The 26647-nt window shown below is 40.7% G+C and overlaps 1 protein-coding gene across 1 annotated transcript in view; it reads left to right on the top strand.

Moving 5' to 3' along the window:
• The window catches only part of MB21D2 (Mab-21 domain containing 2), a 107019-nt gene extending 89103 nt beyond the window's left edge, over positions 1–17916 (top strand). Inside the window, exon 2 of the mRNA XM_038749249.1 lies at positions 16398–17916. Within this exon, the coding sequence (XP_038605177.1) occupies positions 16398–17662 (1265 nt within the window). The 3' untranslated portion in view covers positions 17663–17916. The remainder of the gene's footprint in view (positions 1–16397) is intronic.
• The last annotated feature ends 8731 nt before the right edge of the window (positions 17917–26647 follow it).

Raw genomic sequence — 26647 nt, forward strand, 5'->3', positions numbered from 1 at the left:
GTGTGTGCTGTGTGATAAGGGAGATAGACATTTTCTTTCCATTTCCCAGCTGCCCAGCTGCTTTACGAATGGGCAAATACACAATTGCTTAGCTTATTCCCAAGACTGAAATCAATCTGAAATCTGCCACCATCTGATCACTGAGGGAGTTGTGTGTGTATTTGAAAACAAAATGACACAAATATAATTTTTTTCTAAAGCTTAATAAACAGCATGTGAGCTTTAAATGGGACAGGGAGGGATTCTGATTGTTTTGAATCACCCTGTGCTTAGGGGTGAGAATGAGAACCATTCTCAGCCATATACAATGTTTAAAATGAACACATTATGTTTACAAATAACTGCCTAAATTTTTTATTGGCGGGAGTTCACCCTTGTTCTGTTAGCCTTTCTGGCAGGAAGGGCAAGGACCAACTACTTGGGATCGTGGCTCAGTGGAAAGAGCATGGGCTTTGGAGTCAGAGGTCATGGGTTCAAATCCTTGCTTCGCCTATTGTCAGCAAATCACTTAACTTCTCTGCGCCTCAGATACCTCATCTGTAAAATGGGGATTAAGACTCTGAGCCCCCTGTGGGACAACCTGATCACCTTGTAACCTCCCCAGCGCTTAGAACAGTGCCTTGCACATAGTAAGTGCTTAATAAATGCTATCACTATCATTATTGTTATTATTATTATTTTGGTCAGAACTCAAGTCCCGGCCCAGACTTTCAGTCCACTGGTTGATTGGTTAGTTAATGTATTTCTTAAATCCTTACTATACTGAGCGCAGTGCTGTGCACAGTGCTGAGCACTGAGGTAGACAGGGCTGGGGGAATCCTCAACTAACAAGTTCATTTGCAAACTTGAGATAAAGATCCAGTTCAAGGGGTTACTAAGATGTCTACCCCATTTCCCCAGAAGACAGACATCACCAAATAGGTTGTCCAGTTTTCCAATTAAAGTCTAAGAAGCAATACAACCCCAGAAAGAAAAATGTGTTTATGCCCACTCTCGGCACTTTTATATGTACTTTTACTCAGTTGCATATTGAATTGTTTATCTTGACTACTCGATTTGTAAATTTCTCTTCCTGTCTCCCCCATTAATAATAATAATAATAATAATAAAATTGTGGCATTTGTTAAGCGCTTACTATGTGCCAGACACTGTAGTAAGCACATTAGAATGTAAGCTCCTCCAGGGGCAGGGAGCTTATCACTTCTTTGTTTTGGACTTCCCAAGTACTTAGTACAGTGTGTTGTACCCAGTAGTCGCTCAATAAATGCTAACGCTACTGCAGGTGTTGATGTCTAGCAGATGGCCTGTCCCTGAAGATGCAGTCCAGGTGATTCAGCTCTGAGCCTTCAGTGGAGGATGCCCTCCCATAGATGATACTTATTAGTTAAGGGGACCCTAAGCTCCCTGTGGGCAGGCAACTGGTCTACCAGTTCTTTTGTATTGTACTCTCCCGGCTGCTTAGTACAGTGTTGTGCACAACAGTAAGCACTCAGTAAATACTATTGATGATAATTGATGTTCACTGGGTGCTGCCCTGCTCTTAGGAGCTGCTTATAGGATATTCTCTGAGGCAGATCTGTGCATAGGCTTTTTGCCTTTCCAGTGCTGCATTAGCATCCCAAAATCATTACTGTCTTTACCATGGCTCATTTTGACTCTTGGGGATATGATAATATTCCCTGAAAGCACTGAAGTCATTTTTTAACTCATAATTTCAGGATCTGAGATGTAGGTTTCTTGGCACTAGTCATTAAGCTCCCAAAACATGAGGCTGGGAATTGCTTCCATTTTCATTTGTCAACACTGATTTAATTGTAGTCATCCCTCCTCTTCCCTCCTTAAACCTAGAATTTAAATAATAATACTTAAGTGCTTACTATGTGCCAAGCAGTGTTCTAAGCACTGAGGTAGATACCACTTGTCAGCTGTGTGACTTTGGGCAAGTCACTTAACTTCTCGGGACCTCAGTTCCCTCATCTGTAAAATGGGGATTAAGACTGTGAGGCCCACGTGGGACAACCTTATCACCTTGTAACCTCCCCAGTGCTTTGCACATAACCGCTTAATAAATGCTATCATTATTATTATTATTACAAGCTAATCAAGTTGGACACAGTCCCTGTCCCACATGAGGGTCACATTCTTTATCCCCATTTTACAGATGAGGTAACTGAGGCCTAGAGAAGTGAAGTCTCTTTATTGCTGTATTGTGCTTTCCAAGCACTTAGTACAATGCTCTGCACAGAGTAAGGGCTCAATAAATACAATTGAATGAATGAATTAATTCATGAATGAAGTGACTTACCCAAGGTCACACTGCAGACATGTGACAGAGCCAGGATTTCAACCCAGGATCTCCTGACCCCACCCCCACCCCTGGCACGTGCTGTAGCCACTAAGCCAGGCTACTTCCCTTAAAGTTCCATTCAGCATAATATTTGTTAACATAAGGTTCTTCTAAACACTTTAATTCTGATCTGCTATATTTTTTTTTTTGGGGGGGGGGGGGGAGTAGGGAAGCCTGTGGGCTGATTTGGCATTGTATTAAATGTGAAGGGTTCTAACTCAGCATACTCATCCTAGCTTTTGGGCCTTTTCATTCTCCTTTCTTGTTCTCGCCATCTCCTGTGGCACCTGAAGATTCATTCATGAATTCTTTATAGTTCTGACTCAATGAGATGAGTCCATGTTTCTCCTGCCGTGCATTAACAATTCATTAGGAATGAATTGTTAATAGTGATGCTGTAACAAAGCATCCTTTGTATGTGATCAGGTCAAGGTCTTTGAGATTTTTTAGCTAGGTGAGTTGAAGAGCTGCATTTGGACAAAAATGTGAAGTGGGGCAGTGTAAAGTGTGAGGGTTACAATAGTGTGCATGTCAGCCTGCTGAGAGGGGAATTTGTTGGAGTGGGGAAAAGGAAAACTTGATTTTCTTTGGGAGGAGAATCTGTGAGAATCAACCTTCACACTGTAAAGAAAGCCATGTTCCTCCTGCCACCCAGCTCGATGGAACACAGAGAGCTAAATGCCCGAAGTGCCATCATGTGGTTGTGTTCAGTCATGGGATCTCTTGATTTGATTTAGCCAGCTATTAATTGTTCTTCGTATTCAGAGTTTTAATATACTCCCTATCTGGTAAAATCATTTTGTTGTACTAAACCTGTTTACGGTGCACTGAATCATGAATCAGAGAAAGAGTAAGATGGGGATGAGAGAAGAAAGAATAGAGGAGAAAAGAGAATCAGAAAATTCATATCTGAATATATAACACCAAAAGCAGTGAATTTCAAGCCATGAGCATACTGTGAATGTAAATTGAAGGGTGCCTCTTTCTGTTTTTCAATCTTACTCATTTTGAAATTGGAGAGTAATAACCCAAACCCATCGCCTTTTGAGAGTTAAAGAGATATTGTCTGGGAAGAGAAAACCCACAGTGAGGAAAACCAGTGTCTGACAAAGCTTAGGGTTGGGAGATTGGTCCAGCAAACAGGGCCCATCCACTCCTGGAGGCCATCCTGTTCACAACCAGCTATGAGAATATAGGTCAGCTTACAGAAAGTGTAGGAATAGGGCCCATTCAGAGCACATAATCTCTGGGAGCCTAGTTTAGAGGCTTGAATCTGAAGTGGCCCAGATATCCGAACCCCAGATCTACCATGGCCCAGAACTGAAGTAGGCAAGGAACATGACTACCAGCTCTATGTTGTATTCTCCCAAGTGCCTAATACAGTGCTCTGCATACAGTAAGCATTCAATAAATATGATTGAATGATCAATTGACTGAATGTTCACTTCGAAACTGGCCAAATCTCAACAGGGTCTTCCAGACTGGAGATGAACCAGTACTAGGTGGGATTTTCTCAGCATTCTAAACCTGTATCCCTGAGATTGAGCAGGAACCTTACCATTTTTCAGGGTGTTGGAGGAGGCAAATGTCAGTAAGGGGTTCATTTTGTGGCATTCACTTTAGAGATGAAGGCCCGCAAGCATGCAGCTCCTCCTAACCTTTTCCAATTAGGAGGAGAACCCAGGTTACTGAGATCTCTCTCTAGAGGAGTGTAAACTCCAAATCTTCCAGTTTGAAAGACCCTGTAGAGACAGTCACTTCAGGAATTGAATTATTTCTAGGACATACTGGAATGCAGTTTGTCCTGTAAATCCTGGAATGTAGCTCAGAGTCATCCCCCTTCATATCAGGAGGTCCTAAATCCTTCAGCCTCGCCCCTTCCACCCCCACCAACATGACCAGTTCTCCCTTAGCATTTTAGACCATTGTGTACTTCAGGTTTGACTTTGCAACCTTCAGAATTTTGGGGAAGCTACACAAGGATTTGTAACCAAGAAGCAGCATGGCCTAGTGGGTGTAGGGGTCAGAAGACCTAAATTCTAATGCCACCTCTGCCACCTCCCTTCTGTGTGACCTTGGACAGTTCACTTTAGTTGTCTCTACAGCTACCTCGCCTGTAAAATGGGGATTAAGACTGTATGCCCCATGTGGGACAGGGACTTTGTCCAACCAGATTAGCTGGTATGTACCACAGTACAGTGCATGGCACCTGGAAAGTGCTTAACAAATACCATCAATTTAAAAAGCAAACAAACAAAAAACTTCCTGGAGTGATTGGTGGTCAGAAGATTCTTCCCTCCAGAAGTTCTTTACTATCTTAATGTTTACCTAGGTACTTTCTTAATGTTTACCGAAGTGCTTTCTTAATGTTTACTGAGGTACTTTCTTAATGTTTACTTAGGTTTGTTGACTTTAATGCTTAACTGTGTTTTACAATCCATTGTTCCCCTTCCTTGTATTTGTCTACCTTTACTTAGATTGTGAGCCCTGTATGGAATGGGGTGTGTGACCCGAGCTGTTTATTTGCAGGTACTCTTGTCAGTCAATTCAGTATATTGAATGTTTGTTTTGTGCAGAGCACTCTACTAAGCGCTTGGGAGAGTACAAGACAGTAATAAACAACATATTCCCTGCCCACAATGAGCTTATAGTTTAGAGGCTTAGCAGAGTGTCTCAGACATAGTAAATACGTAATAAATATTATAACCAACCAATCACTTGAACCAACTGGTAGAACCATAAAGGAGGTGGTTTGAGGAAAAGTTGGTTAAGCTGAAGCAAGTCTTATTGATTATGGCTCTCCCCTCCCATGTCATGCTTACTTAGTTGGACCTGACCCCGGTTCTACAATTCCTGTATCCCACATGCCCATCTTGTGTGTCCCTTCCCCATCCTACGTGACTGGAGATAAATCTGCAATTATAGGAGGTAAGGCGGTCATTTACCTGATGCCTATCTTATGTGGCCCTTCCCCATCCTACCTGACTGGAGATGAATCTGCAATTATAGGAGGTAAGGCGGTCATTTACCTGAGTGTCTGTAATTTTGTTGGATTCTGCAGCAAAAGAACTTTGAGTACACGGAAAGAAAAGTACTAGTTCTAAAGGATGCTATGTTCTTGTTTATTGCAATATGACTGTATTGCATGCCCTGTTCCCATGCAGTGTCCTAATTCAAAAATTGCCCCTTCTGTACACTTGGTGTAGCGGATGGAGCACAGGCCTGGGAAGTCAGAAGGTTGTGGGTTCTAGTCGCAGCTCTGCCACTTGTCTGCTGTGTAACTTTGGGCAAGTCACGTCACTTCTCTGTGCCTCAGTTTCCTTCTCTGTAAAATGGGGATTAAGACTGTGAGCCCCACTTGGGAGAGGGACTGTGGCCAACTCGATTTGCTTGTCTCCACCCCAGCGCTTAGTACAGTGCCTGGCACACAGTAAGCACTTAAATACAGAAGTATTATTATTGTATTCTTCCCCATTCATCTACTTCATGAAAATATATGCCAGCTGAATCCTAGAGCTGCTTCCACGTGCTCTTTCTTTAACAATAGTAATAATAATAATGGCATTTATTAAGCACTTACTATGTGCAAAGCACTGTTCTAAGCTCTGGGGAGGTTACAAGGTGATCAGGTTGTCCCACGGGGGGCTCACAGTCTTCACCCCCATTTTACAGATGAGGTAACTGAGGCCCAGAGAAGTTAAGTGACTTGCCCAAAGTCACAAAGCTGACAATTGGCAGAGTAGGGATTTGAACCCATGACCTTTGACTCCAAAGCCCGGGCTTTTTCCACTGAGCCACGCTGCTTCTCACACATTTAGTCCTGCACACATTTATAGATCAGTTTGTTCTTAATAGTCAATGATTCTTGGTTAGAATAACCTTGGCTGCAGTATGAACACCACAAAATTCCTTTGCCTCAGAATACTAGTGCCAGTGTTTTAGTAAATGAAAGTGGTATTTGTATGCCATCTCCTGCCAGAGAAGGGGAATTGCTTTCTGGAAAAAAAGAATTACCTTGCTTTCGTATACATTGTGTATCATTGCACATCAGTTGAAAGTCTGTTACCTTTGGTTAATGCTGTATAAATCCAGAGGGGTGAAATGGCCTGGATGAAATCAAATTAAAATTCCTGACTTCCTTGATGATCTCCAGAGATTTGAAAGAGGAACTCTAAGGGTATGTCTGAGTTTGGAGCTACTGGCTGAATGGTGCCTAGGTATTAAGAACTAGGTGAGCCAAGCTTGCATATCTTAGTGGAGTTCCTTTAAAATTAGAATTCCATCACTACATTTCCTTTTCCACAGTTGTTTCCCCCAAATATTATGTGTCATATTTTTCCCAACAGAATAAATTTTACCTGCAAATATAAAGTTTGGGTTCATGCGATTGGGCTTGAAAATGCCTGTGGCATTTTGAGTAACAGGGCCAAAATTTGATGATCTTTGCAGTTTTCATCATAATAATAATGTTCTTTGCTTTCTGCTTTTATCAGTAATTTCAGCAGCAAATGCAGGTTAATGTAGTAAATTACAAAGTAGACATTTATGACAGGACTTTTCTCTCTTTACCATGTAGGGGGTCATTCTGGTCAAATAGAAAGAGCTCAGCTCTGGAAATCAGGAGTTCTTGTCCTGACTGTTCAAGTAGGGGACTGCCTGCTGGAACCAAGCCATCATTAATGAAAGGTTGTTGACTGAAAAGCAGTGTGGCTTAGTGGAAAGAGCATGGGCTTGGGAGTCAGAGGTCTTGGGTTCTAATCCCGGCTCTGCCACTTGTCAGCTGTGTGACTTGAATTGGAATCAGCTTCTGCCACTAGCCTGCTGTGTGACCTTGGGCAAGTCAATTAACTGCTCCGTACCTCAGTTTTCTCAATGAATTGTACTTTCCAAGCGCTTTGTACAGTGGTCTGCACACAGTAAGTGCTCAATAAATACGATTAAATGAATGAATTAAGGATTGTATACGTGTTCACCCTCCTGTTTACACTGTGAGCCCCATGTGGGACAGGAATTGTATCAAAACTGATTATATTGGATCATCCCCATTGCATAGTATCAATCAATTGTATTTATTGAGCACTTACTATGTGCAGAGCACTGTAGTAAGTGCTTGGAAGAGTATAGTACAACAGAATTAGCAGATACGTTCCCTGCCCAAAATGAGCTTTATAGTCTAGAGGGTGAAGCAGACATTAATATGAATAAATAAGTAATTTATAACATATAATTTAAAGATATTTACAGAAGTGCTGTGGGATTGCGGGTGGGGAGAATATCAAGTGTCCAAGGGTCATAGATTAAGTTTCCAAGATGATGCAGAAGGGAGAATGAGCCAGGGAAAATATGGCTAAATCAGGGAAGGCCTTGGCATGTAGTAAGCACTTAACAAATACCACAATTATCAATATTATTATTATTTCTTTGACCATGAATGGCTCCTGCTTGTAAAAAGCCTTGTAATAAACTTGACAGTGTGAAGTATTGCTACCCACTTATTTCCTTGGGCATTTCATGTCCCAATGGGAACCTGTTTGGTGGGAAAAGAAAGATTGCTGTGCAAACTGCTATAACATTGCCAATTCCTTCATGCAGATTCTTGATCATGAAGGGTCAGAACCACAGGACTCCCTCTTATCTGTGCAGGTTAAAAGTGTAAACTACAAGAAACTGTAGGCCTCCAGGGCAGGGAGCAGGACATTCTTGGCTTTGCTTTTCTTCAACCTATCCTCTGAAATTTTTCATATTTTGCTTTTGATTTGGTTGGGGTACCACAAACAGCATTTGTCTTATGCTTTATTAAATTCCCAAAGTACTTTTGTCATGGTTTTTTCCCTATGTATTCAAGTGTCTATGCCTTTTTAGTTACTTGTTGGAGCAAAAATGCACACTTTGGATAGTACCTCTTCACAAAGGAAACAGATTTTGTGTGTATAAAGCTCACTAAATGGCTCATCACTTTTCATGACTATTCCCTTTATATCTTTTTATTTTGTTTCACTTAGGTGTAGCAGTTGCATCTCTTATTGCATATGTAGGAGTATGGTGTTTTTCTGTTAGGGAGAAGCTCTAATAATTGTGTTTTAACCCTAATCATTGTATTTTAACCGCAGTGCTGATACCTTATCATTTAAAGGGCTATTCTCTACGGTAGTGCCTACTATCTAGTTCTAGCTCAATTAACAATGCTATTGACAGTTAGGAGATTTGGAGACCTCTTTAATCAGGAATGTTAATCCCATGGTTCAGTACTGGCAGTTTGCTCTGAAACTAATAGGTGTTGATCATTACATTCCCAGTCACTATCAAGCTTATGCTTTCTAAAGGAATAGGACATAGAGGCTGTGGAAATATTTGCGTAAACCAAGAAAGCCGGGCTGAATGGCCAACTGAACTGTTTACCATTTGTTGCTTATTAGGACAACAGGGGACGGGTGTGTTATCTGATAGTTCCTATCAACTGAAGCTTTGAGTGATAGATGAAGTGAATAGTAGAACCAAATTGAAAGTAGCATACAATATTATTTTGTTGTCTACTCTCGCTTTATACTCTGTAAAGACTTTTTGGCGGGGTCATGATTTCCAAAATGTTTCCTCAAATGCATGAACTCAAAAGGGTCAGGAGGTGGAGTAGGTAAGAAACCAACCTGTAATTTCTGAATAGTAGTAGAGTTAACTAATTGGGAGAGCAAGTGAAACAGATTCCCACACTGTTATGGCCATCTCTCCTTTTCTTCTTCCTTTCTTCCTTTCTGTCTTCTCCCCTGTGGAGTGTGTACCAGCACCCCAGGATCCCAAAGGGACTTTTTTGTTACCCTGGAGCAAAGGGAACTTCCAAGGTTCCTTGAGGCAGGTACGTGATAGGAGTGCAGTTCGCATAAGAGGTGTTTGATTGTATTATGGATGTGTCTGGACACACTATCCGATCCACTGACCACTAGTAGTAGGGGTTAATTTGTGAGCAACTAATGAGCCACATCTCCTATGATCGATATTTGCCAATCTTATGACATAATCTGATACCCGCCTGGCATCCACCCCCCAGCCCACTCAGCCCCCAGAACCAGTCATACGATGCAATCCACAAAGTATCTCAGGTCCTTGAGACTAGAGGGAGATGGGTGCGGATGGTAAGTAACAGGGTTTGAGATGGTTTGAAGATGGTATCCCCTGAGTCCAGGTAAGTGCTCTGAACTGGAACTGGTGCCGGGCACCCAAAAGTGGTTGTCAATGCCTAATCTATGGCTAGAGAGTAATATGGCAGCCAGAATCACTTTGTGCTCCACCTATTATGGGCTTATCACATGATTTTGACCCCTGTGCTTGACCTTTCTCTCTAAAGGAATTTCAGAGTTGGTGAGGGTAGAGATTGTACTGCGGCTAGAGATTATAAAAATTAAGTGTGTGCCCAGGTTTGTGAATTTGAGGTGGGGCAAAGTGGGAGGTCATTGGAGTACAAGAATGGGAGAAGATGGACAGTGGAAGCGTTGTCCACGTGGATATTGAAGTCCCCGAGGACTAATGTAGGGATGGAGAAGGAATGTGAGAAAAGGAGTAAAATGGTTAAGAAAGTTGGAGAAGGAACTGGAGGGGCAGTGGATGACCATGACTGGTAATTAGAGTGGGTGGTAAAGGCAGATGATATGGGCTTTAAAGGATGGGAAAAAGAGGGATAGGGAAGGTGGGATGGTGTGAAAGTGGCATTGGGGACCAAGAAGGAAACTTAGTTCTCCCCCTTTCCCATTGAGTCTTGGGGAGTGGGAGAAGATGAGCCCCCTTCCACCCCCCAGAGAGAGTGGCAGAGGAGACTGTATTATCTGGGAAGAGCCATGTTTCAGTGATGGTGAAGAGGAGCTATGATTGGATCATGAACAGGTCTGATGAAGGGAAGCTTTCCCATGATGGAGTAGGGGTTCCACAGGCCGCATTTGACTGAGGCTGTGGAGAGGATCCGTGGGGTGGGAATGTTGTGAGAATGAGGAAGGGGTTGAATGGGAGTGAGCTGGTGGGGCCAGTGTTGGGGATGAGGAAGAGGGGCAGAGTTGGAACAGGATGACAGGGATGGGGATGGGGAGAGAGGTGGGGGCTGTATAAGGTGTGAGGAGGGATTGGGTGGGAGTGACCTGAGGAGGGCCAGCCTTCAGGGAGAAGGATGAGGATGGGTGCTGGATGTGGGGGACACGGATGGGAGTGCTAAGAGGAGGGTACTAAGGTCACATGGAGGCATTGGGGCATAGGTGATTCATTGACTCATAGGTGACTCATTTAGGTGGTGACTCAATAGCTCCAGCTAAAATGAGGTCAGCAAATCACTATAGCATCCATCCAGAGAGAATGGCCAAACACTATCAAGTACTTAGTGGTGATGGGTGAATGCTGACTACTTATCTCCTTGGTGAGTCACTGTCCTACTTCTTTGGCCCATGTGCAAAAGGGTAGGGGTTGTGGGAGGATTGGCGATTCCTTCCTCCTGAACTTCCAGTTCCCACATTGAGACAGGCAGTAATGTCAGTTTCTCACTGATGTTGGATGAGGAACTCAAGGACTGTTATGCACTTGGCTTTGTTTCACATAATCCATCATAGTGGTATTTGAGTGCTTACTGTGTGCTGAGCACTGTACTAAGTGCTTGGAAGTCCACATTAGCAGAAACAATCCCTGCCTCTAATGAGCTTACACTTGGGATAGTACAATTGAGTAGGTAAACGAGATGCCTCCTCCCAAGGAGTTTTCAGATGAGAGGGAAGACAGATATTAAAATAAATTACAGATTGATGTCTAGATAAGCACTGTGGGTGTGGGATGAAAATCAAGGTGCTTAAAGGATTATAGACTCAACTGCATTGGCGACACAGAAGGGAGGGCAATTAGGGGACGTGATGCAGGAGAGGTGAGGAACAAGAAAATATTTAGACTTAAACCGAATTGTTTCCCTCTAAATATTTGTATTCAGAGACAGACAGATTGATTGATTTTGGTCCTTTCGGCTGATTTACAATCGGGTGTATCTGGTTTCTTGCACTGGTTAAATACGAACCCAAACTAACTTTTTCAATGACTTTCATTTTCCTGTTGAGTTTCACATGCTTCTTCACTGCTTTTATTCATTATAATATTGTGTTGACTTTTCCCTGAGTATGTGTCTCACCTTTTCTTATTTTTAGGATTGTGAACCCCCTTTGGGTTAGGGGACTAGTGCTAGAGGCCTTCCCCAGTTAAGCCCTCATTTCTTTTCCCTATCCCTTCTGCATCACCCACAACCTTAGATCTGCACCCTGTAAGCACTTGATATTCACCCCATCCTCAGCCCAGAGCACTTAAGTAGATAAGCTCCTTTGAGCAGGGAACAGTTTCTATCAACTCTGTTGTATTCAACCAAGCACTTAGTACAGTGGTTTGCACACAATAAGCAGTCAATAAAAAACATTGATTGATATCCATAATTTGTTTTGTTGTCTGTCTATAAACTATAAACTCCTAGTGGGCAGGGAATGTGTTTACCAACTCTGTTGTATTCTGTTGTATTATTACTCCCTCAAGTGCTTAACACAGTGCTCTGTGTCCAGTAAGCACTCAGTAAATACCATTAATTTGTAGGACACTGTCTGAATAACTGCCCACACAGTCTCCCCAGAACTTAGTTCAATGCTTTATTCATTGTACATGCTTAAAAAATGTTTTTGACTATTGATTATTAAAGTTCTTCATAAGTCTATCTGAAATCACCCCAACACTAATTTAAGCCCATTTTCCCACGTTTAGTACTTGGTTAACATTCTTTCCAAAGAAGCCCTTCATATACTTCAAGCCAGTTGTCTTCCCATCACATTCTCTGTTCCAAGCTAAACAGCTACATTTCTTTCAACATTTTCCCACAGGATCTATTTTATTGCCCTATATAGAGACCCCCTGGCTAGTGCTCTAAATTGATTCCATGAAAACAAAGTGTTAAGTGAAAGAATGCTAATGAAATATAGTTTCCCTTAGGAAATAATTTAATTTACAGTAATATATCCCTAAGTTCCAAAAATTTAGCCAAAATAATATAAATTCATTACAAAGAGATTCAAAACACAAAAATAGTTACACGAAGAAAAGTCACTGTGAACATTTATTAATAATAAAATGTCAATCAGTGACGTTTATTGAGTAGACTTTGAGTGCTCGGCATTGAACTAACCACTTGGGAGAGTATGGCAGTAGCAATATTCGTATTGCTCAAGACCTTAAAATCTCATGGTAGAAAAGGAATTACATGCTTTAATATGCACAAATAGGAATATTTAATATTCAAAACATTATCTTTCACACCATTTTCAGGAAAAAGATACCCAGAGCCAATTCCATAGAGAGAACAAACAACTTTTAAAATAAGATTTTAATTTTCATTTAAGTCCAATAAAGCAGTACATGGGCTGAGAAGGAAGAAAATCGGCAATGTGAAAGAAGGGAGGCATTTAAGGCAAGTTAACTCTTTACACATTGTGAGCACTCTAAGTATTTAAATTATTAAAATTAAATAACACTATCACAAATAAGCTCTAAATGAATGGTGGACCTCTATTATGATTCCATCATCTTTCTCTGAACATGCTCTAGTTTTTCCTCATCCTTAAAGTCAATCAATGGTATTTATTGAGTGCTTACTGTGTGCAGAGCACTGTACTAAGTGCATGGGAGAGTAAAATACAACAGAAGTGGTATACTTGTTCTCTGCTCACAACAAGCTTACACATCTAAAGGGGGAGACAGGCATTAATATAAGTAAATAATTTATAGTATAAAATTTATAAATACCACAGACAACGGGAAGGTCCCTGCTGTCTGACTTCCCTTTGCACTGCCCTCAGGACATCAGCCCCCTCCCAGAATGTTCCAGACCAGAACTTGGGGGGTGGGAGGGTTGCCCTTCTGCTAGGCCTGTGGTCTGACTGCCTAGCAAGCAGTCCTCAAAGCTCTTCATCATACTCCATTGAACATCTGATTCATGCAGAATCTAACACGGGAACTATTGCCCTTCTCTGACATATCTTAACCATAATTGTGATAGATCCCAGCACTGTATTGGCTTTAAGTGACAACGTTACATCAGCATCTAGTCAATCTGATCTTTCTAATATTTGTGGGCCAATCTTTTGCTGATTTGTGTTTTACAATGTGCTATATTCACTCTTCCCTAATGAATTAGATTGTAAACCATTATATTTTAAGTAGCTTGAGGTCAGGAAATGTGTCTTTGCATAGTACTCTCTCCCCAGGGGCCATTAATGATATTAGAAGTATTAATTAGGCACTTACTATGTGCCAAGCAGAGTTCTGTGCACTGGGGTAGATACAAGATAATCAGGTTAGACATAGCCCCTGTCCCACGTGGTGCTCACAGCCTACAGTTTGTTGCACACAGGAGGCATGCACTACTGACTGTTGAATAATTAAATGAACTTGATACTTTTTGGCAGGACCAGTTCTCCACTTTGAGTAAGTTATTTTGAATTATACTCATGCATTCTGAAGTGTCAGCATTCTTGCCCCACATACAGTCATCTACAGATTAGATTTGCAAGCTCCCTATTTCCTTTGTCCGAATTATCAATAAAAATACTGAGAAGAACTGCTCCTTAGGTTGATCCCTATTGGACACCATTTAATAAATATCCCCGAGCAAACGAGCAACATTGGTGGAGTTGAAGTGGAGAATAAAGCTCAGTCGTGATTTATGTGGGCAGCCTGCTTTTCTATAACTTCATGTTCCAGGGAAAATGGTGATATTGCCAAAAGTCAGGAAAGTGTGAAAGCAAGTCAGTAAACACAATGTGTTCCTATTTACACACTGTTGGAGTGCATTATTCATTTAGTAGTATCTCTTGGTGTGTATATATAAGTTCATATAAATATTTTTGTCCACCACTGTTCTTTCAAAGAACCATTATTTCCTTGAAGGCAGGGTCAGGGTATAATCTTTAACCTTTACTCCAAATTAAATGTCCATTGAGATATCAAGAAATGTGCATTGCATTATAGAAACTGATATTGTAGAATGAGGAGGTAGAAGAGAAATTATGCATTAGCTTCCTCATGTCCTAGCATTATGGAGCATGAAAGCAGTAAGTCCCTTTCTCTCCACATCTGCTCGTGATCATGGGTATTGGTGCTTTGTCTGAGGCCTGGACTTATTTTTGTGGGTGACGGTAATGTTACAGTAGATGTTTTGTCATTTAAAATTTAAATAAATTGTACGTTCTAGTGCATTACTGGTCAGATCTTGTGAGAGAATGTCAAAGCAGCAGGTCATCATTTAAAACCTTGAATTTATGCAGCTGATATAAATGAAGGTAATCACATCAAGTACAGCTGTGTCCCTTTTCCTGTTTCACCCCTGTTCTCTCTCTTTGCCTCCATTCTAAATGGAAAAAGTTGATGCTAGGACTGCTTAATAATGGTAGGTATTTAAGTGCTTACTTTATCCCTCAGCACTGTACTAAGGGCTGGGTTAAATACAGTCTATCCAGACATATCCCTTGTCCCTCGTGAGGCTCACATTTACAAGGGAGGGTGAACAGATACTTAAATCTTCATTTTAAAAATGAGGAAACAGAGGCACAGAGCAGTCAAGTGATTCCCCAAGGTCATGCAACAGGCCAGTGGCAGAGTTGGGATTAGAACTCAGGTCTTCTGACTTCTAGTGTGGGGCTCTTTCTACTAGGCGATGCTGCTTCTCACTGAGTGGGAAGATTTGAAGTCTGCATGCTGCACTTTTGTCCCTAGTTTAGTGACTTCATTAATCAATAGTATTTGATTGATACTTGGAATACATTTCAAAGCAAAGTTATACTTCCTGCGTTGAAAAACTAACCAAAATACTGAGGAAACCTAGGTGGATAAATATATTCAATATTAAATAATAGATTCCAAAGTGCATAGAGGGGAAGAATAAAATGGTATAGTAGAAAGAGCCTGCCCTGGGCATCAGAGAACCTGGTTTCTGCCACTTTTCTGCTGTGTGACTTTGGGCAAGTCACTTAACCACTCTGTTCCTCAGTTTTGTCATCTGCAAAATGGGGATTTGATATTCGTTCTCCCCCCAGCTGAGACTGTGAGCCCCAGATGGGACAGGGACTATGTCCAACCTGATTATCTTACTTAAATCTTCCCCACACTTAGTACAGTGCCTGACAAGTAAGAGGTTTACAAATACCACTGCTATTATTATCATCATCATCATCTCAGGTAGCCCTTATGCCCTGGAGGATTCGAGTTGGCTTAATCAGGAATGCTTTGTAGCAGTAATAATTCTTGAATTGTGAATGAAGAAGAGGAAAGAGTAGTTAATATGAGAAATAGGAAAATGAGTAGAAAGCATGTATTCAGTTAACACTGGTTTCTATAGTGTTATCACTTTCACTTTACTCATTTGAGGCATGGTGGAAATGCAGTTTTTTTGAATACCACTTTATAATTACTGTGGCTTTAGGTTTTCTTTTCACAGAAATATTTATAGATGTGTTAGATCCATTCTATTTCAAGTATTGTGTTAGTTTTGTGGAGCTTGTGATGCTAATTGAGATAATGGAGCTAAAGAAGTGGTGGAGGGTGATGATTGGTATATTCCACTTATGAAAATGAACATTAGCCCATGTGTCCATGGACAGAAATAAATCAGGAATAGGCTGAAGAAAATCATCTTTTGGTTGTTTTTCTTAGCACTCTGGGATTGTGGAGGAAACGTCGGAGTATATTTATATCAGATTTCCTTCATCTCTTTGGGATGAGACTTTAAGCTCATTGTGGGCAGGGAATGTGTCTACCAACTCTGTTGTATTATACTCTCCCAAGTACTTAGTACAGTGCTCTGCTCACAGTAAGTGCTCCACAGTTACCATTGATGATGATGACGATGATGGGATGGATAGGTTGAGGAAGGAGGATTTGGAAAAACAGTACAAAAGAGCCTTAGCAAAGTCTCCATGTCAGCATCCAACCTATGGCTAATTAATCCTTGATCTCCCCGGAACATTGAAACGATCTCTCCAACGCTTTCTCTGTTTTGTTCCAGGAATGGTCCAGAAACTGGACCAGAAACTCCCCGTGGCCAATGAGTATCTGCTGCTTTCCGGGGGTGTCCGGGAAGGCGTGGTGGACCTCGACCTAGATGAGCTCAACGTTTATGCTCGAGGGACTGACTACGACATGGACTTCACCCTTCTTGTGCCGGCCCTGAAACTGCATGACCGGAATCAGCCTGTGACCCTGGATATGCGTCACTCTGCCCTGTGCCACTCCTGGCTGAGCCTTCGACTCTTCGATGAAGGAACGATCAGTAAATGGAAAGATTGCTGCACCATCGTGGACCACATCAATGGGGCCACTAATTATTTCTTCTCTCCAACCAAAGTGGCCGACTGGTTTTATGACTCCATCAGCATCGTTCTTTCCGAGATCCAGAAGAAACCCCAGAGAGGGATGCCTAAGGTGGAGAAGGTGGAAAAGAATGGGACGATCATCTCCATCATCCTCGGGGTGGGGAGCAGCCGCATGCTGTATGACATCGTCCCCGTGGTGTCCTTCAAAGGGTGGCCTGCAGTGGCCCAGAGCTGGCTTATGGAGAACCATTTTTGGGATGGGAAGATTACCGAGGAAGAGGTCATCAGTGGCTTTTACCTGGTGCCTGCTTGTTCCTACAAAGGCAAGAAAGACAACGAGTGGAGGCTGTCCTTTGCCAGGAGCGAAGTGCAGCTGAAGAAGTGCATCTCGAGCAGTCTCATGCAGGCTTATCAGGCTTGCAAGGCCATAATCATCAAGCTCCTCTCCCGTCCCAAAGCCATCAGTCCCTACCACCTACGGAGTATGATGCTGTGGGCCTGTGACAGGCTTCCCGCCAACTATTTAGCCCAGGAAGATTACGCCGCCCATTTTCTTGTGGGTCTCATTGATGACCTCCAACACTGCCTGGTGAACAAGATGTGCCCCAACTACTTTATCCCTCAGTGCAACATGCTCGAGCACCTGTCCGAGGAGACGGTCATGCTTCACGCCCGGAAGCTGTCCTCCGTCCGCTCTGACCCCGCGGAGCACCTGCGCACGGCCATCGAGCACGTCAAGGCAGCCAATCGGCTAACGCTCGACCTTCAGCGACGAGGCAGTGCTACTAGCATCCCTTCCCCGCAGTCTGACGGAGGGGACCCCAACCAGCCCGACGACCGGTTAGCCAAAAAACTTCAGCAGCTGGTGACTGAGAACCCGGGCAAGTCCATCTCGGTCTTCATCAACCCCGATGATGTAACGAGGCCCCACTTCAGAATTGATGATAAATTCTTCTGAGCTTGGGCTAACCTCTCTTTTGGGCTCTGTTCTAAGACTTTCACAAAGTGTTGTGGTTTTGTGATGCTGCGTTGTTGTTGTTGTTGTTTTTTACATATCCAGCAGAGATTGGGTCTGTCGAGAACAGCGTTTGAGTTATGTTCCTGTTTCTGCAGGATGGTGCAGGTTCTGAAACAGTATATTACTATTTCATGTTCTGCCTTTGCTTTCTCTTTTACTTTGGTCGTGTCATATTTGGGATTATCTTTTTTGGTGAGGGGGCGGGGGGCGGGAGAGGGCGTGGGCAGGGTGAGTGTTGTTTTTAAAGGAGAACTTGAGCCATAGATGCAAATGCCCAATTTGGGGACAATTTTTCGTTTCATGGTTCTTGTAAAATTCTTGGTGGGGGTGGGGAAGCTATCTCTTGTAGAATACATATGAGAATTCTATTTTTTTTTTGCTTTTGTTTTTACGAGCTTCCATCACTAAGAAGGTGTATTTGAGGAACTCTTCTGAACAGGACAACTGCTTGGCTTGTCGGCTGGACCTACCTTCTCGCCCAGCGTGTTCTTCCAGTGGTTGGAGCCCTTCTCCTCTGAACCAATAGACTTTAAAAATGATAATGCTACAGATTATTTTCGAAGTAACCTCTTTGAATGTAATTGTCCATATCAGACCCTATGTGGTTTGGCGAGCAGCCGCTACGGCGTTCCAAACTGAATGTTTAGTTTAGTGCATATACTTATTTGAAGTTTTATTTAAGTCCTCTAAAGATTACCTACCATTATAAATGTTTTTTTTTTTTTTTTGCACTAATGAAATCTTGGCCATTGTTGTAGTCCTGACGTGTACTGATATAAATTAGCATCTACCCTTGAAATATTTTTATTTGGCCCCTTTCTTTAAACCAGCAGAGCATAGCATCAGGTTTAGTACTGCCTGCATAGCTTATTTTCTGGAAATTGAGTCATCTTGATCTGAAAGGAGAGTCTATTTCATCTAGTGTAATGCTGCTACAAAAGCAAAGGTATGACCTTTTGAGCAACTTGTTTTTTAACACCATGCTGAGATTTTAAGAAAAACAGCAGGACAAAATACAGGTTAGATGCTTTCTAGTCGTTAGCCTCTTTAAAAGGCAGGCTTGAATGTGGCAGTAATCACAGGAGGCACCTGGTGAAAAGTTTGATGTTATTGTCTTGCAGAAAGGAATGAGGTACCAAGTCTCTTATACTGTAAAAATTGGCTTCCCTCAATGAAAGAGGACACTAATGTAGCAAATATTGTTGTGTGTCAAGTAAGCAAAGTGTATGTGATATTTTGGTGTGTCAGATGGCTTTTTGGAGGTTTCCATTTAGCCAGTAGGCACCTTCTGATATAAAAGGGATCAGGTAGCATTTCCTTTGTAACCTCTAATGTCCCAAGGCTTGTAGACTGGACCCCAGCAGATGAAAATTTGGCTTTTGTAGATCAGGGTTTTGCATAATAATTGATGTTTTTAAAAAAAGAATGGAATTCATTTAGCCATTTTAAGTCAGGTGCAAAATAAGAGTGGCATCAGAAACATATTTTGTGGTTCTGCAATTTAAGCCTTGCTTTTAAAATTCTTAGTATTCTATAGTGAATATGACTCTCCTTGCCATTTTTACTGCAAAAGTGAAATGTGCAAGTTAATATTTTAAATGCCCACAATCCAAATCTGCATCTCTTGTTAATGGCAGTGGGTGCCATCTGTATATTGCATAGATCTTATCCCTCGATCAGTCTGAGCCTCCTAATTTCATTAGTAACAAAGTGGTATGATGACAAAATTCAGTGCCAAAATCCCCATTTCTATAACTGACTCCAAGAACAGAAAACAATAGGGAGAGATTTAAACATTTGTGACTCATTTCAATTGATGTGATGAAATTTAAAAGCAGTAAACTAAAAAAATAAATCCTCACAATATTACAACTAAACACATTAAGGCAGATATTAAGGTTGTGCTGAAAGGTGAATTGCAATCTGTGGTTCTTTAGACATGCTTGCAGGCCAAGTCAATTAGTTGTTAGACCTGTGGAGATCTTTTTGTGGCCATCTGGGGACTAAAGAGATATAAAAGCTTTAAAGATTGATTGCCTGGAGACCTGGAAGAGTTCTCATGGTCACATAGTTTATGGCCCTGCCTACTCCCCAGGAGTCTTCTTCCTCTTTATTCCTCTAGTTACCTCCACTCCTGTTTCCTAAACCATGGAGGGAGTTGTGACCAGCGATTCCTAATCATGAGCACACTCCAAAAGGTGTTTCAAAGAAAATGTTAAAAGAAATGACCAAATGAAGTTTTAAAATGAATAGTCTTAGATAATGGACAACCTCCACCCCCCCACCCCCCACCCCCAGAAAAACCCTGTCCTTGTCTTGGTGTTGTGTCCTTCTGCCCTGTGTCATCCAAAACTTTGTGTTTCTAGTGCTCCCCTTTGTGATGTGTTAACCTTAAAGCAGTATAGGAAACAAAGACCTAGCCTGGCTTGCTATGCCATCAGTAATTCCAGGAAAATCCCAGGGAATCTGGAACTTGGGGGATTTTGTTGGTGGAGTTTGGGAAGGAAGGCAGTTTAGAATTTGGAGTTTTTGTTTTTGTGTGATTTTGACACCTAACAGTCATGTTGAGACCATTGGCAAGGGACAATCTTCATTGATTTCTTAACCAAATACTTCAATGACTTATTCCAGCAGTTTCAACAAAACTTATTCAATTACAGCTAAATATATTCCTGTTGTTATTTTTAAAGTATAGTTCTGAAAGGTTCTGCTCCAGGCTTCCAAGGAGAGTCAAATTTGTTTGCTAACAACATCCTTTGTTTTGACTCTAGTAGGGTGAGCTGAGAAAGAATCCTTTAACCTCAGCTCTCAATTTTGGCAGAAATTACAAGGGTTGAATAAAAGCCTCAAAAATACAATTCACCATTTCCTGCTGCTGAAACTGAGGGTGAAGTGCGTTTCCCAAATGTAAACCCATAGTTTTTAATTCTTGAAGAGTATATGTTTTTATTTATATCAGTTTGAAGGTCAGGAAGAGAAGACAGTTGTGAAAATAAGGAAAAAAATAAACCATAGATGCAAACAAAACAAATCAGTTTGAAAGTTAGAGTATCTGTAGAAAAATATATCTACAAAGTGACTATCTATCCCAAAAAAAGGATATGGTGGGTGTGATTTTTTTTCTTTGCTTAAAATGTAAAATCTTTCCACTTGAATGACTTTACTTTTCTGTTCAGTTCCCACCAATTTTTATGCCAATGTGGAGCAGCTTTATGCTATCATAGGAGTTGAGTATCTTGTGATTCCTTTAATATGAGTAAATACTACAGAATGCTTTAAAAATTTAATGTAAAAATGAGTAATGTCGTTGAAGAGAGAGGATATCATTTCATACATTGTATTTGTTTCTATATGTAATGAATGACCTAAAGTAATGTCTACATTAGTATAAATCAGTGTACTTTATAAAAAATATGAATTGGTATGATGGATACATGTTTGTATTTAATCTTAGTTTCTAACATCCTCATAAGAGTAAACAAATACAGAACAGTTTCAACATAGACTAAATATTTACTTTTTTAAAAAAAAGTAACCTTAGTAACATCATCTGAAAGGTTGTCCTTTGACAAAGCTAGATTATTCCCTTGAAAAATTGTGAGTTTTGGGGTGTTAAAGTAATTGAGTGCAACTTTTATTTTGGAATTCATTTGTTTTGAAAATATTGTTTCAGAGTTAAGCTTTTTAAAAATGTTATTTCAAGCATGGTACCAAATTCACAGTGATTCTGAAATTAATGATTACATAAAATCTGATTCTTCAGAATAGAAAAAGAATTCTACATACCAAAATATTCCCTGAATTTTGTATTTATTTAAAGTGTTTAATATTGTCTAAGTGAATGCAAATAAAATGTCTTCTAAAATTTTACCTTAAGTCAATCATTTAGCATAGCTATAGTCACCCTTCTCTCTGAAGCCTACTGTATTTTTCTCATTGCTTTAATCATGTTCCTCATTTCCCCTCATCCTTCAACATTCTCTCTCTTCCCCCCCACACCTTCTGCTGTCTCTCTGTCTTCCCCTCTGTTCTCCCCCATCTCCCCTCCTCATGCCCAAATCCTTTTCTTTTGTGCTGCTCACCTGGTCAGGGCTGTTTATCACTTGTTCTTTTGCTCATCCTCTATGTAATAGCTCCTTGGCCCTGTCACAAACCAAATATTTCAAAGCAGGAGGATAAAGAGGCAGCAGATCAACTATTGGCAGCCCCAAGGCAGTCTGAGTATACTCTTTATATGGCATTGATGAGCAAAAACAGAAGGGCAGATGGAAAGGAAAGAAGACAACTACAGATATGGAACATTCGCTATATAAACTGCAGTTCCTTGTACTTCTGATCTCAAGCTACTTAGTCATTATACAGGCTAAAAATAGGCAAAAAACCTCATGGTTGCTTTTGGACACTATTTTATTATCACATCATATTCACAGCAAGTTACCATATAAGCCATATCCTTAATAGGTTTCTGTGCACCCAGGTTGTGTAGTAGGGCACATACTTGTGATGCTCTGATTTTGGCTCTCTACCTTTAGTCTTATATCCACACATTAATAAATTATCTTCAAACCATGATGCCCGAGAAAATGTGTTTTAAAGTAAATGGGTAATTTCAAAAAACCATTATTCATTCATTGTCGTATTTATTGAGCATTTACTGTGTGCAGAGCACTGTACTAAGTGCTTGGAAAGTACAATTCAGCAGTAGAGACAATCCCTGCCCACACCGGGTTTCCAGTCTAGAAAGGGGTAGACAGATATCAAAACAAGTAAACAGGCATCAATATAAATAGAATATGGTATCTACTGTAAATAATTTTTGAGGGCCTTAGAGTATACACAGACAGATATTTCAGCCATCATTTGATGTTAACTGTTAGAAGGGACAGTGTTCAAGTGAACTCATTTTTCTTGCCGGATCTCTCCTGCTTTCTATCTTATTGAGGCTCTTGGCATTTATGATTGTCATGAGTTATGTGTTTTCACCCTTTTCTTTCAACTCTACCACCCCTGAGTCCTGCAAATGTTGGCATCAAACACAGAAGTCGTCAGTGCAGACCAAAGACCAGTAATGTCAGCTTTAATAACGCTGTTTTCCAAAATCACACCAGGCCATTTCCAAGATGGAAAAGGCTTCAAATTCAAAATCATAGGAGAGCGACCTTCTTTTAAAACCTAGAAGCCTGGGTAGTTTTAAAAAGGAAAAATCAAGAAGGTTTTAATTTTAAATTTTAAAACCTTTTAAAGAATTTAAAAAAAGCTAACGCTCCTTAAACTTTAAAAAAAATAGGGGGAAGAGATACATAGCTGTTTTATAGTGTTCTGTCAGGCATCTACAGGAGTTTGCAGTGTCAAAATCTAGTTTTCACTTATGTGCACATTTGCAGGTAAAATGTTAAATATGAGTTTAAAACCAGTGCTTAGTACAGTGCCTGGCACATAGTAAGTGCATAACAAATACCATTTTTTTTAAAAAAAGCTGTCCCCACTGACCTGGACAGTAGACCGCCAGGAAAAGTTGTTACTAACTTTACAAGCTTTAGTTCAATTCGTGCTCAGGAGATCTTTTGTGTAAATTTATTCTTGGTAACAATACTTCTTGCTTATGATAGAGGACTCAATAGCAACTGGGGGAATTTGCATTATTTAAAGTGCTGTTTTTGTATGGATTTTTAAGTTACGTGAGATTTTTACAAGCGTAGATGCTAAATCAAATGTCTTAGATTTTGTGGGTTTTATACCTCAGGCGTGGAAAAACATAAATCATATTGGGTTCCTCATTCCTGTGGAGGAGTGTGTATGAGGATTTATATGCATTTGTGTGTGTCTGTCCATCAATCAAAACAGTTTTACTTTATTTTAAAAGACATTTTATTTCTCCTGAACGCTGGCTTCACACGTGTGGTCAAAATTTAAGAAGGCCAATCAGTCAGAGAACCTTATTCCTCACCTTTTCTTAATTTGCTGCCTTTATTAGATCTCTGGCTAGAAACTGTTGATCGATCTGATTTCATTTCACTCTCCCAGTGATTTATTACAGAATGCAGGGATGTTCAGATGCCCTGTTCCTGAACTTCCTGACTGAAGGAAGAAACATAGGGTACTTTGTCATTTGCAATTTCTTGACCTCTCTGTAGGCAGAGAGGGGCTTCTAAATGCCTCTTCTGTCATGTTTCCATGATTTGAGAGTTGAAACAAATGTCTAAAAAGTAACCGTGGTCCTCCTAATCCTTCCACTGACAACTGAAATATAATGCAAAGAAAATTTTTATGGCAACAGAAACAATAAAGTCATTCATATCAAAACTTGATCTTCTGTCACGGCGATAATTTCGGACACATTTTTGGTTTGGATTTAAGTTGTGCCAGTTCTTGGATATGGACAAAGTGTACCAAGTATTTCATAGAATTTTAAGAGGTAATACTCCCTAAACTTTAAAAAAAATCTGGGGAAGAGATAGAGGACTAGTTGTAGGAGACAGCACAAAGGCAGAGGACTATAGGGGAATGAAGAGAACTAAACACAAACATTAAGATAGAGCAACTACCAGAGCATTAAGGTCATATTAATAATTGTAGTATTGGTTAAGCACTTACTATGTGCCAGGCACTGTTTTAAACACTGGGGTCTAAAAGATCAAAATCCAGTCCCTGAACTGCAGAAGAACAGATACAGATCAAATGACCTGGACTTTACCTCTCGAGGAGATAGAAGTTCTGAGACAGTCCTGAAGTTTCTCTCCATGGAAAAAATAGTCCACTAGTCTATAATGTAGTTCCTGCCACCTGTCAGTCCTACTTGGGCTCAAATCATATCAATGTACTTTATTCAGATTTGTTGCCTAAAATGTAATGGTCACTGCTTGCCAAAGGGTGACAACCTAGAAGATAAACCCTGCCCTTCTAAGGCTACTAGTAATAATTGAGGTATTTTTTAAGCACTTTTTACGTACCCACTTATATGCTAAATGCTGGGGCAGGTATAATGAGGTCAGATGTAATCATCCCTCATGGGGCTCACATTTTATAGGTGAGGAAACTGAGGCACAGAGAAGTTGTGACTTGCAAGGCCTCACAGCAGGCAAGTGACAGCAGGGATTAGAACCTTGGACTCCTGAGTCCCAGGCCCATGTTCTAACCATTAGGCCATGCTTATTTTACCAGTGTGGGAATTTCAGTGATTTTTTTTTTTAGTGAGAGCCTGTTGTTGGGTAGGGACCATCTCTGTGTGTTGCCAACTTGTACTTCCCAAGCGCTTAGTAATGTGCTCTGCACACAGTAAGCACCCAATAAATACAATTGAATGAATGAATGAAAAGGAAGCATATGAATGTTTTAGATATGTCCATAAAGAAGAATGTGGTTTCATATACTGACCTTTAAATGAATAATCCTGTTCAAACAGTTCACTGAAAACATCTTGGGTTTGGGACTGGTCTTGAAATAAACTGAACAATCTATCTTTAATCATATCTGTGAGCAGAACACTGTCCGGGGCATTTGGGAGAGTACAATGTAGTGGATTTGGTGGACATGTTCTCTGTCCACAAGGGGAAAACCAATACTAAAATGAGTTATGTATGTGTGCAGCTATTCTTGCTCTCTGTAATTGTTTGGATTGTCACATCAGGATCGTAGAGCATGCTCAGTTCTATGACATTATGGGATTTCTAATATGGATACCCAGGTTGTTGAGCGATTTTAACTCCACACTTTCCATCCATTCCTGTTTTACTTCCCATTTTCACATTTGAAAGCAGGAGAAGGTGGTCAAGGTTGTGATAGTGACTCAATATCCTGATTTCAAAAAATAATATGGGTTTTTCATCCCAACCACAAATTTGCAACCATGATTTGAGATAACTTTTTAACAGTCTGTGAAACATTTTCTTGCCACAGTATTTTGTAGAGTTATCACATATTTTGTATGATGGGGCCACTTATGCAGTTTATCATGGACCACAATTTTTCAAAAGTTATAAGCTACTACTATGTTCCTTATGAATTTATTTCTAGTGTAACATTACTAAATAGAACAAAAGGAGTAAAATACGCTGTCAGTTATTTTCTTACAGATAAGATGTGTAGAGAGAAGGCAGAGAATATGGGTAGGATCGATAAATCAATGATGTTGAGCACTTTGTGCACAGCACTGTATTAAGCATTTTGAGAGTACAATGAAACAGAACTAGCTATGTTCCCTGTCCATGATGCATTTACTACAGTCTAGAGCAGGACAGACATTAAGATGAGAAGCAGCCTGGCATAATGGTTAGAACACAGGCATGGGAGTCAGAAGGACCTGGGGTTCTAATCCTCACTCAGCCACTTACCTGATGTGTGACCTTGGGCAAGTCATTTAACTCTCTGTAACTCAGTTACCTCACCTGTAAAATGGGTATTTAGTCTGTGAGCTCTATGTGGGACATGTACTGTGTCCAACCTGATTACCCTGTATCTGCCCCAGTGCTTAGAACAGTGCCTGACATGTAAAAAAGTTTAACGAATACCATAAAAAATAAGTAATTTATAATGCACAATTTAAAGACAGGCATAGACCCAGAGAGTAGCCAAGCTGGGGTGTGACCGCTTAAGCATCATTTGTGCAGCCAGCTGTTTTCTGGGCTGCACAGGTCTTCACAGAAGGCTTCAGGTTGACATAATGATGGTTTTCCACATTGTGCATAGCACTATCATTTTGATCCTTCAGTGGCTCCACACTACCAGTCTATGCTTCTCACTGTTAGTTTGCCAACAGTTCATTATTGTTACTCTGAAAAACCTATGGAAATTGCTTGCCCTAGATTCACTGTTATCAATTAATTCCTGGTATCACTAATAAGATAATGATAAACAGCACATGCTTGATGTGACTGTAGTGCTTGGGTTCACAGTCCTGAATTTAGAACAGAAAAATTTTTCTTTCAT

The sequence above is a fragment of the Tachyglossus aculeatus genome, chromosome 7 (assembly GCF_015852505.1).
Source record: "Tachyglossus aculeatus isolate mTacAcu1 chromosome 7, mTacAcu1.pri, whole genome shotgun sequence".
Classification (NCBI taxonomy): domain Eukaryota; kingdom Metazoa; phylum Chordata; class Mammalia; order Monotremata; family Tachyglossidae; genus Tachyglossus; species Tachyglossus aculeatus.